Consider the following 13,234-nt stretch of genomic DNA (forward strand, 5'->3'; position numbering starts at 1 on the left):
GTGACCGCTACGTCCGCGCGCTCGGGGCCTCATGTTGGCACTCCATACAAACTGACTTTCTAGAGGTGAGGAAATCAACTGTGCTGCTCAGGCGGCACACATCTCTTCTGTCCGCACCTTCCTGGTGCTGATTATGCGTATCAGGAAAGCGTAAGATTGTTATTTTCATAATGACTAATGTCATGTTGTGGTTAGCCCGCGTCCCTAGCTGAGAGGTCAGAGAAGATGGCTGCCACGTGAAGGACCCCAGTTTGATTCCCAGTACTTCCAAGGATTTTTCCCTAGTGATAGGACTGGTTAGGTGATGTATTCGGCCTCGTGATACCAACTGAGGAACTACTTGACCCATTAGCAGCGGCTACACGGTCTGGAAAATCTGCAAAGCGGCCGTGAGAGAGCTGTAGATATCCCTTGGGCCTTACGGTCTCGCGAGGAGCTCGTCCACGCTGTCGTTACTGGATTTAATCATATACTGGCAGCCAACGTCAAGTTTACATAAAATTCGTCTGGGTCGCTGACAGTGTCATCTTGCAAAAACGTAACAGTAGCCCACACGTTGCTGTTTCACGTTACAGTATTATCTGGGAGTACGCATTAGGAGTGACTTAAAATGGAATGATCATATAATGTTGATCGTCGGTAGAGCAGATGCCAGACTGAGATTCATTGGAAGAATCCTAAGGAAATGCAATGCGAAAACAAAGGAAGTAGGTTACAGTACGCTTGTTCGCCCACTGCTTGAATACTGCTCAGCAATGTAGGATCCGTACCAGATAGGGTTGATAGAAGATATAGAGAAGATCCAACGGAGAGCAGCACGCTTCGTTATAGGATCATTTAGTAATCGCGAAAGCGTTACGGAGATGATAGATAAACCCCAGTGGAAGACTCTGCAGGAGAGGCTCAGTAGCTCGGTACAGGCTTTTGTTAAAGTTTCGAGAACATACCTTCACCGAAGAGTCAAGCAGTATGTTGCTCCCTCCTACGTATATCTCGCGAAGAGACCATGAGGTTAAAATCAGAGAGATTAGAGCCCACACAGAGGCATACCGACAATCCTTCTTTCCACGAACAATACGAGACTGGAATAGAAGGGAGAACCGATAGAGGTACTCAGGGTACCCTCCGCCACACACCGTCAGGTGGCTTGCGGAGTGTGGATGTAGATGTAGATGTAGTGAGGTGACAAAGGTCACAGTATACCTTTTAGTTTCGTGTCAGATCTCCTTTTTCCCTGCGTAGTGCAGCAACTCGATGTCGCATGGATTCTAGAAGTCGTTGGAAGTCTCATACATAAATATTGAACCATGGTGCCTCTACAGCCGTCCACAATTGCGGAAGTGTTATCCGTGCAAGATCTTGTGCACGAACTGACCTCTCGATTATGTCCTGTAAATTTGTGATGAGATTCACATCGGGCCATCTGAATGTCGAATTCAATTAGTTAGAATTATCCAGAATGTTCCTCAAACCAGTCGTGAATAACTGTGGCCAAGTGACATGGCGCATCGTTGTTTGGGGACATCAACTTGTAACCTCCCCCTCACTTATCGACCTTAATGACAGTGAAAAATTAAACCGCGTGTACCTAATGGAAATTTGGGAAAATCAATCGTCACCGAAGTCAATCTGTCGGTAAAGAGGGAGGAAAGGGTTACATCTAAATGAAAGGAAAAATGCAAATGAAACTGGTCAAAATTAATTTTGAAAAGGGGTAAAGTTAATAAAGAAAGTAAATGTGCGGCCGTTACGTTAACAATTAACTAGCGGTAATTAGATATTTGAGATTTGGGGGAAATTACGGTCGCCAGTCCTAAGGACAATTACTATAGTAACTGAAAAAGAAAGGTTATTACACATATAATTAGCACTAGAGGCGTGACAACTGAAGGTTGACACGTGTAGTGTGAAAACCGAAAGTTTGTCAGAAGTAATAAATTTCGATACACTCTGACTTAATTTAGCAAAAGAATTAATAAAACCGGAAAATCGAAAGTTAATTTAGTGACTGAAGATAATAGTGAGCTTTCTTTCTGAAGCACATCGAAATTCAGTAAAATACGGTTAGTCTTGGACTACCTGAACAATCATTTCAAAAGCTACTTGAATCTACGCAATTTAGAAATAAGAGATTGAACTTGAATTAAATGATTCTGAACAATTAACAATAGTAAAATTTACTACGTACCAAGCTGAGCTGCAGTCACAGGTAAGCTAAAAATACGGTAACAAAACTCGCACTCTTAATTTGTGCTTGTGTAATCTAAATATTCTAGCCAGCTATGAATACCTTAACTGAACTTTGAAATTAAAGCAGTGAAACCGAATGATGCTGGTGTTTGAATTTGAACGACACTCGGGTTCATTCCGGAAAAGGAAGGGACCCTGCTTCGTAATGCAATTGGGACAATGAGCAACAAACGTTCATGCTAAGTTGCTGTAATTTTGTGATGCAACAATTTTAAAAGTTTGAAAAGCTGAGGTCTGCCATACAGTTCTAAAACTTTACGTGCTTCCAGTCTTCCTTGTTGGTTGATTGAAGGTTTGAAGCCGTCGATCGAGGAGGTGGCGACAGTCACTCATTGACGGCCGTCGCTGTTGCAGAAGCTGGATGTTGGCGCGCCTTCTTCTCGACACGGTCACCAGACGAAACGGGCTCTTGATGTGCGCCAGCTAATGCTTCCCGTCCGCGACACCATGTCAGAAACTATCATCGCAAGTCGAGCGCAATTACATGCTGCCAAACCCCAAAAGCGCGGCAACTCGCGGGAGCGTCACACAACACACCCGCTCCACTCGCTACTCCAGCCAGACTCTCCTCTGCCCGCGCTCCACGCGACAGAGTTAACACTACCAAATATCCTAAACACTTTTGTTCTCCACACGACCTATCGATGTATTCGTTCGATAGCATAGTTTTCCCTAGGCCAGACCCAGCGTATAAATACAAATAATATTCACAAAACAAATCAACATAAATGCATAAATATATATATATACAAACAGTAAAACAATTACAATATATAAGGACACAGAAATGTCATATCTTGAGGTAACAAAACAAGGAAAAAAATTACAGTACAATAGATGGAAATAGGAGGATATGCATTTCCGGCGTTACAAACTCCATGAATGGCTGAAAAAGGTCCTTAGGTAGCCGAACATAACCATCTCCAGTCAATGTTGGTTCAGTTGGACCAGAGGACCCAGTCCATTCCATGTAAACACAGCCCACACCGTATCGAGCCACCAACAGATTGCACAGTACCTTGCTGACAACCTAGGTCCACAGCTTCGTAGAGTCTGCACTACATTCGAACCCTGCCTTGAGCTCTTAGCGCTGTAAGGGACTCATCTGACTGGGCCACGGCTTTCCACTCGTTTAGGGTCCCACCTATATGTCACGAGCCCAGGAGCGGCCATGCAGGCGATGTCGTGCTGGTAAGTAAAGGCACTCGCGTCGGTCGTCAGCTGCCACAGACAATGAACGCCACATTTCGCCACACTGTCTACATCTACATTTATACTCCGCAAGCCACCCAACGGTGTGTGGCGGAGGCACTTTACGTGCCACTGTCATTACCTCCCTTTCCTGTTCCAGTCGCGTACGGTTCGCGGGAAGAACGACTGTCTGAAAGCCTCCGTGCGCGCTCTAATCTCTCTAATGTTACATTCGTGATCTCCTCGGGAGGTATCAGTAGGGGGAAGTAATATATTCGATACCTCATCCAGAAACGCACCCTCTCGAAACCTGGCGAGCAAGCTACACCGCGATGCAGAGCGCCTCTCTTGCAGAGTCTGCCACTTGAGTTTGCTAAACATCTCCGTAACGCTATCACGGTTACCAAATAACCCTGTGACGAAACTCGCCGCTCTTCTTTGGATCTTCTCTATCTCCTCCGTCAACCCGATCTGGTACGGATCCCACACTGATGAGCAATACTCAAGTATAGGTCGAACGAGTGTTTTGTAAGCCACCTCCTTTGTTGATGGACTACATTTTCTAAGGACTCCCCCAATGAACCTCAACCTGGTACCCGCCTTACCAACAATTAATTTTATATGATCATTCCACTTCAAATCGTTCCGCACGCGTACTCCCAGATATTTTTACAGAAGTAACTGCTACCAGTGTTTGTTCCGCTATCGTATAATCATACAATAAAGGATCCTTCTTTCTATGTATTCGCAATACATTACATTTGTCTATGTTAAGGGACAGTTGCCACTCCCTGCAACAAGTGCCTATCCGCTGCAGATCTTCCTGCATTTCGCTACAATTTTCTAATGCTGCAACTTCTCTGTATACTACAGCATCATCCGCGAAACGCCGCATGGAACTTCCGACACTGTCTACTAGGTCATTTATATATATTGTGAAAAGCAATGGTCCCATAACACTCCCCTGTGGCACGCCAGAAGTTACTTTAACGTCTGTAGACGTCTCTCCATTGAGAAAATGGTTCAAATGGCTCTGAGCACTATGGGACTTAACTTCTAAGGTCATCAGTCCCCTAGAACTTAGAACTACTTAAACCTAACTAACCTAAGGACATCACACACATCCATGCCCGAGGCAGGATTCGAACCTGTGACCGTAGCGGTCTCGCGGTTCCAGACTGTAGCGCCTTTAACCTTTTGGCCACTCCGGCCGGCTCTCCATTGAGAACAACATGCTGTGTTCTGTTTGCTAAAAGCTCTTCAATCCAGCCACACAGCTGGTCTGATATTCCGTAGGCTCTTAACGGCTACTTTCATCGTACGTCCCACATCGATTACTACAGTTATTTCACGCTGTGTTGCTTTCTGTTAGCATTGACACAGCTATTTAAACCCTGCTGATCTCGACCGTTAAGTGAAGACCTTCGGCCAAAGGGTTGTCCATGGTAAGAGATTATTCCTGAAATTTGATATTCTCGGTACAACCTTGACACTGTGGATTTAGGAGTATTGAATTCCCTAATAGTATCCAAAATGGAATGTCTCATGCATCTAGCTCCAGTTACCACTCCGCATTCAAAGTAAGTTATTCCCGTCGTGCAGCCATAATCATGTCGGAAAACTTTTCACATGACTCATCTGAGTACAACGCCAATGCACTGCCCTTTTATATCTTTCTCTACGGGATGTTACCGCAATCTGTATAGGTGCATATCGCAGCCCCATGACTTGCGTTATCTCTGTGTACAAGAAGACACTATCTGACAGAAGAATTTAGCGGGAACTGCTCCAACGTGATTACTTGTAACTGTTACCACGCTTTAATGTTTGTAAAAAATCAGACTGGTTCGAGAACAGAAATTATTATTCTGTTGCACTGAACATTTTTTCCCAAAAAGTTTTAGATTTATAAGTACATAAAATTCTAATCTCTCTTGTCGAATCGTGTGTTTTGTGAAGTATCATCTTTCCTGCAATTCAGCTACCAACTTAGGAAGTTGGGTTACATACGCAGCGGATGAGATGAAAGCAGCCAGGAATTTCCGTACTGACGTACAATAGACGGGAATTTTAAATCCAACAACGTCTATATGAAATTTCTTTACCAGCTACTAAACAGCAGCTTCAACACCCATACGATGTAAAGTTCCACCTCTGGGACATAGTAAAATCTTTAAACTGTTCTGCAATAGTTGACCTAATACTGTTTCTGAGTAAATTGATGAAAACATCCTAACTATCTACTTAAATTACCGTACTAGTTTTAAACACACTCAAAAAATAAATCTACATGTACCAAAGGTTTGGTTTATTTTTTATTTATATTTCGTGACAACTGTTACTTTGTCTGCAAATGGACATTTTTTTTTATGAATAATGAAGGTAAATTGTATGTCTATGAGCTGCATTTAAGAACGCTCAAGTTTTTCTAGGTTTGTTATTCGTTTTCGTTTCCGACAAAATTCGTATTATACAGAATCATGCGCACTAACCAAGGAGGCTTAACATTTCGCATTTCTTAAATAGTTTCCTACAGTATAATTAACGTTGCTAACACTTAAAATGTATGTTTTCCAAGTTTTGATATCATTCACATTGCAAATCTAATTTCTGCTTACTTTACTTCATACATGCTCTGTCACTATTGATCAAGTTACATGTTATCTCATACAGAACCAGAGGCTCTGTGTTGTTACTACGCTCAGGAACAGTCCCGATGCAAAAATAAAATCTATAATTTAAGCGAGAATCTATTCGTCTGCACCTTCTGATGAAACTCGCTAGGGGTTTTCATTATTATTCTGGCACGGTCATCAAAGTAACCCTTGCAGTTGAGTATTTGATAAGTAATTTAATTCTTTTTTTTAATGTAAGTTGTTATCAACAAATATCAGTATTCCTGTCTTTACACTTGCACTAACGCCGAATTTAAAAATATAGATAAGAATATGAAATATAATATGAGAACTACAGTCCGGCTTGATGTAGTTAGTTACTTGTTCCGTTTTAATACTATACTACCAAGATAAACTGCTGGTGGTCAGTGTAAATATATATATGTATTGGTTTGTTTTACCTGTTCTGTGAAACGAGCACCAAGTGCTTTCCTCAGCAGTTCGGAGACCTGAACACTAGAAGACGTCACGTACCTGCAAGCACACGGCATATGTCAGCAAGACAGATAAAAGGGCAACACAAGGATTTAGAGCGCTCACTCAAATGATCCCTTCTGACAGATTGAAACAGTCAATCGAGAAGGCAATCCAGTATCATTTTTAACTGTCAGAAAGGTTCTTACATGCTCAACATTGGTATGCTGGATGAGGTAAATTAGCTCGCCTTTAATAACTAACAAGTAAGAACAAAACTGTTACGATTACAGAATTACTTGCTACCCCCACACAATGCCGTATTTAATACCTTACGAATTAATTTTACCAGACACAGTTAGGCAATCTGCTTCATCTAATCATGCACCTAAGACTTTCTTTTTACAGATAACATTGCACTGAGCTCAGAAAGAGAGTCGTGCATTATTTTAATAATAGTAACAATAATAATAATAATAATAATAATTCACGAAATAAACAATACTAATTAACATATTTAATACGATGGTGATTTTCACTTCAAATGTTAGCTGAAACGTTAAGGATACTAGTTATTTACATATTTTCTTTGCCTGAATAGGTACTAGACGTTTTTATACTATTCACGAATCAGTTTTTGTAACGTTGTCAACTAGCGAGATGACTACATCATTCTATAGACATTTTTATTGGCTTTAGAAACAATCGCAGAACAAGTTTCAAATTGTAATCAGTTTCGGCCATCTACCGACCATCTTCAGAATCTAAACTGAAGAGCCAAAGAAACTGGTATAGGCATGCGTATTCAGATACAAAGATATGTAAACAGGCAGAATACGGCACTGCGGTCGGCAACGTCTATACACGACACAATTATGTGGCGCAGTTGTTCGATTGGTTACTGCTGCTACAATGGCAGGTCACCTATATTTAAATATTTAAATGAGTCTGAAGATGGTGTTGTAGTCGGCACAGGAGCGACGGGATACAGCCTCTCCGAGATAGCGATGAAGTGGAGATTTTGCGGTACAACCATTTCACGAGTGTGCCGTGAACATGAGGAATACGGTAAAACATCAAATCTCCGACATCGCTGAGGCCGGCAAAAGATCCTGCAAGAACGGGACCAACAACGACTGAAGAGAATCGCTCAACGTGATAGAATTGCAACCCATCTGTTAATTGCTTCAGATTTCAATGCTGGGCCATCAACAAGTACCGTCCGGAGTGGCCGAGCGGTTCTAGGCGCTAGAGTCTGGAACCGCGCGACCGCCACGGCCGCAGGTTCGAATCCTGCCTCGGGCATGGATGTGTGTGATGTCCTTAGGTTAGTTAGGTTTAAATAGTTCTAAGTTCTATGGGACTGATGACCTCAGAAGTTAAGTCCCATAGTGCTCAGACCCATTTGAACCATCAACAAGTGTCAGCGTGCGAACCATTCAACAAAACATCATCGATATGGGCTTTCATAGCCGAAGGCCCACTGGTTTACCCTTGATGACAGCACGACACAAAGCTTTACGCCTCGCCTGAGTCCGTCAACAACGACACTGGACTGTTGATGACTGGAAACATATTGCCCGGTCGGACGAGTCTCGTTTAGAATGGTATCGAGCAGATGAACGTGTACGGGTATGGAGACAACTTCATAAATCCATGGTCACTGCATGTGAGCAGGAGACAATTCAAGCTGGTGGAGGCTCTGTAATGGTGTGGAGCGAGTGCAATTTGAGTGATATGGGACCCCTGACACATCTTCCAGATATGACTCCGACAGGTGACACACACGTAAGCAACCTATCTAATCACCTGCATCCATTCATGTCCACTGTGCATTCCGAAGGACTTGGGCAATTCCAGCAGGACAATGCGACACCCCATAAGTCCCGAATTGCTACGGAGGGGTCTCCAGGAACACTCTTCTGAGTTGACACACTTCTGCTGGCCATCAGACTCCCCAGACATGAACATTATTGAGCATGTCTGGGATGGCAGACACCATGCTGTTCAAAAGATATATCCACCTCTTCGTACTCTTACCGATTTATGGACAGCCCTGCCAGATTGTGCCAATTCCAAACTTACTTCAGATATTAGTCGAGTCTATGCCACGTAGTATTGCGGCAGTTCTGCGTGCTCGCGAGGGCCCTACATGATATTAGGCAGGTGTGCCAGTTTCTTTAGCCGTTCAGTGTATAAGCATGTTCGCCACATGCTGCCTACTACCTGTGGATTTACAGGAGGGCCAATATATGTCTGAAGCAGATTATGTTTGAAAACAGAAGAAAACTAAACTGTGGATGTAAACATGTGTTCAAACAGCCAACCATGGAGGCAACAGACCGTCGTATTCATAAGAGTCAAAGCGACTAGCCCCTCCTTCTCCACTGGCGATCATAGGAATCAGTCCTGAACTCGTGATCACTAAATGACAAAAGAACATTGCGAGACGTCCTGACTGTGGCAAACCAGCATACGAAGTACTTTCAAGTTCTAAGGCCTTCGATTTTTTTTCTCCGGACTGGAAAGAGATAGAAACATGCGCATTGTTTTAAAATGAGGCCACCTTCATTGTCAATACGTCCCAGAGAGAGCAGCACCATAAGGCAGATGGAATTTTACTGCCAGCGGCGAGAATGAGAACTGTTTTACATACTTAAAATGGCGACGTTTTCCTTACTTGAACAGCGTGCAATCATTCGTTTTCTGAATTTGCGTGGTGTGAAACCAATTCAAATTCATCGACAGTTGAAGGAGACATGTGGTGATGGAGTTATGGATGTGTCGAAAGTGCGTTCGTGTGTGCGACAGTTTAATGAAGGCAGAACATCATGTGACAACAAACCGAAACAACCTCGGGCTCGCACAAGCCGGTCTGATGACATGATCGAGAAAGTGGAGAGAATTGTTTTGGGGGATCGCCGAATGACTGTTGAACAGATCGCCTCCAGAGTTGGCATATCTGTGGGTTCCTCATCCACATCCACAATCCTGCATGACGACCTGAAAATGCGAAATGTGTCATCCAGGTGGGTGCCACGAATGCTGACGGACGACCACATGGCTGCCCGTGTGGCATGTTGCCAAGCAACGTTGACGCGCAACGACAGCATGAATGGGACTTCCTTTTCGTCGGTTGTGACAATGGATGAGACGTGGATGCCATTTTTCAATCCAGAAACAAACCGCCAGTCAGCTCAATGGAAGCACACAGATTCACCACCACCAAAAAAATTTCACGTAACCGCCAGTGCTGAAAAAATGATGGTGTCCATGTTCTGGGACAGCGAGGGCGTAATCCTTACCCATTGCGTTCCAAAGGGCACTACGGTAAAAGGTGCATCCTACGAAAATGTTTTGAAGAACAAATTCCTTCCTGCACTGCAACCAAAACGTCCGGGAAGGGCTGCGCGTGTGCTGTTTCACCAAGACAACGCACCCGCACATCGAGCTAACGTTACGCAACAGTTTCTTCGTGATAACAACTTTGAAGTGATTCCTCGTGCTCCCTACTCACCTGACCTGGCTCCTAGTGACTTTTGGCTTTTTCCAACAATGAAAGACACTCTCTGTGGCCGCACATTCACCAGCCGTGCTGCTATTGCCTCAGCGATTTTCCAGTGGTCAAAACAGACTCCTAAAGAAGCCTTCGCCGTGCCATGGAATCATGGCGTCAGCGTTGTGAAAAATGTGTACGTCTGCAGGGCGATTACGTCGAGAAGTAACCCCAGTTTAATCGATTTCGGGTGAGTAGTTAGTTAGAAAAAAAATCGGAGGCCAAGGAACTTGAGTGCACCTCGTACAAAAGAATGTCACGTTTGCTACTGTACGGATGGGCTAGGGGAAGGTGCCAGCACCTGTAACTTCAGCGCTCTGTTGCGTCGTCAGTTGACGTTTCTGGTCATTGGTTCCTGTGAAAGCCTGCTTACGAAGTTCGAAGATTCGCAACTGAGGAATCTACTAAGATACTACAGGCCACTTCACACTGTGGTCATAGTGGTTGCGAAGACAAACTTATATTGATTACAGAGCGCAAAGATATATTTACGCAACCAGTTTTCCCAGGCTTGTTACATGATTGAAACGCGAAGTAACACCAATACCTTGTACTGCCGGAAATGCTCTCTGCTATGATCCTCATAGTGGTGTGCAGAGTATGGATATCGAGGTAGAAATGTAACGAAATAACTGACTAAAAGTTTCGTGCCTTTTGGTAACTAAGGTTCATAAAATGCAGCGTAATGTCAAAATGATTATCAGTACAATGAAACAAGACAGGAAAAATATTACGTATCAGCTCAAATGGGGATACCATTTTAAGTTTAGAAAGTCTAACGGTTCCAAATTTGAAAAATGTCTCTTACGTTCTTCCTTGTGGATAGGGACCAAATAGGGACTGACTATTTCGGCCCCTGCAGGAATGCTGAACACCATTTCAGTCGAATCTTTTCTATCAATCGGTGGAAGGTTTTTAGAGAATTCGATGGATTAGGACGTGACAGCAGCAAGTAAACAGAGTAGAAACGAGACGAAGGGAGTACATAAGAAAACTATTTAACCGCTGCCGCTGCAAGAACATCTTACAGAGAATAATTTCAATTTTGTACGAAATAAAGGTTTTGTCAGTTTATAGCATGTCGACGAAATTCTATTTCTTCTGTTTTGTTTTTCTACATCTACATCTACATCTACATCTACATCTACATCATTACTCTGCAATTCACATTTAAGTGCTTGGCAGAGGGTTCATCGAACTACAATCATACTATCTCTCTACCATTTCACTCCCGAACAGCGCGCGGGAAAAACGAACGCCTAAACCTTTCTGTTCGAGCTTTGATTTCTCTTATTTTATTTTGATGATCATTCCTACCTATGTAGGTTGGGCTCAACAAAATATTTTCGCATTCGGAAGCGAAAGTTGGTGACTGAAATTTTGTAAATAGATCTCGCCGCGACGAAAAACGTCTTTGCTTTAATGGCTTCCATCCCAACTCGCGTATCATATCTGCCACACTCTCTCCCCTATTACGTGATAAAACAAAAAGAGCTGCCCTTTATGTTCTTGCACATGTATAACAATGTTTTACCCGTCATTAATGCATTTTTTGTTGTTGCAGGCACTAAATGCTTCGTACACGATATTCAGCATGCTATTTAATCTAGAGAAACGAAAGTAACGTTATAAGACTTCAATCGACTGCAGCGTCTGGACCAGTGATTCTTCTAGTGCATGAAAAGGATGTATTGGAGCACATATAGGACTGGATGGGTGCCACAGGCCACACAAAACATGTTCATATTTTATAGATCCATTCACTTAGATATGGATTTTGTATGGTATACATAAAAATTATTGTAAACAAATTAATAACTTTTTTATTTTGGTAAGAAGCACATCAACCAGTCAAACTTAGAAAATTATGCATTTTTATCACAGAAAAATAGTCCGTGTTATGTAATTCTTTGTCTGAAGGTTACAATCGTAACACCCTTTTTGAATAAAATCATTGTCACAGTTCCTTGCTATGCACATAGGTACAGCGCTCTAGCATACGTAAGGGTAAAGCATAATAACGCTTCCCGACTGATTGAAATAAAGAGATGTTGATAAATGCGTGTATCGTTTGCTCGCTCCTTCCTTTGTTCCTTCCTCCCTTCCTTCCTTTATTCCTCCCCTACCCCCTTCTACGCCCACTTCCCCATTTCTTAGAGCAGATATTGTATACAGGTTTTCTCTTTTTGGAATGTGTAGATCGAGTCGACCAAAGTGCTCAGTGACAACTGAAAGCAATGCTTTGCTTCCAATCACAAAGTTATCTTTGTATCTAATTGTACATGCCCATTTGATAGAGCAGTCCAAAGTTAGTCTTGTGTGATATTCGTTTTATCAATGTGTCATTAACAGAGACAGTTAAACGCGAAGAATATCAGTAGACCAGCAGCGAGTGAGTAGCGCTGCTGCATAGTTGTAGCACACAGTGGGCCAGGCGGCATGGGAGTCACAGCCGGAATACTGGTTATTTCCGCTTCTTACTGTCCTTTTTAACAGACATCGATAAAACAAATATCACAGTAGGCAAATTAAATTCTCTTGCAATAATTCTGCTTTGACAAGAAACACACCAACGTTTCCCATTGACACTGTGTCTCACTTGAAACATATGATGAACAGTATTTGTTCGGACCGACGCCGACTCTGGCTACACACTCCAGAAACGAAACTGCTGATATCTGCCGAAACACCAGAGGAAATGTTCCTGACTGTTCTTAAGAGAGACACCCGGTGCATTTGTTAGTTACCATGATTGCTACAACAGCAGTTTATTTATAATGTGTTTATGTGATAAGTCGGCATTGTGTAGTCCCAAGTGACTGAAACATGGCTTGTATTTTGTTGTTTGCGCCACATGTCTATGTTCTCTAGTTTCCATATGTTAACCGGAGTAGAAAGGAGCAAGAATTTTTATCACGACATAGATGCATACTGTTTTGGTATTACGATTTATTTGTTTCAGAAAAGTAATTTTTTAACACTCAGGAGCCCTTGTGGGTTCCGTTTCTTTGAGATGCTAGTATAATTATTAATGTATAAGTTATGAAGTAATAAACAACCTGTTCCTTTACCTGTAACGCGCTAGAACTCCGAAGATTATGTAACTCATGTAGCAGTTGTTATCTAAATAACTATCTCCGAAGTAATA

General features: G+C 42.6%; 1 protein-coding gene across 1 annotated transcript in view; it reads left to right on the top strand.

The window, feature by feature from the left end:
* LOC126092856 (odorant receptor 43a-like) overlaps window positions 1-11,710 on the top strand; it is a 78,683-nt gene extending 66,973 nt beyond the window's left edge. The window contains exon 6 of the mRNA XM_049908585.1: window positions 11,651-11,710. Within this exon, the coding sequence (XP_049764542.1) occupies window positions 11,651-11,710 (60 nt within the window). The remainder of the gene's footprint in view (window positions 1-11,650) is intronic.
* Window positions 11,711-13,234: the final 1,524 nt, after the last annotated feature.

Source organism: Schistocerca cancellata, chromosome 7 (genome assembly GCF_023864275.1).
Source record: "Schistocerca cancellata isolate TAMUIC-IGC-003103 chromosome 7, iqSchCanc2.1, whole genome shotgun sequence".
Taxonomy (NCBI): domain Eukaryota; kingdom Metazoa; phylum Arthropoda; class Insecta; order Orthoptera; family Acrididae; genus Schistocerca; species Schistocerca cancellata.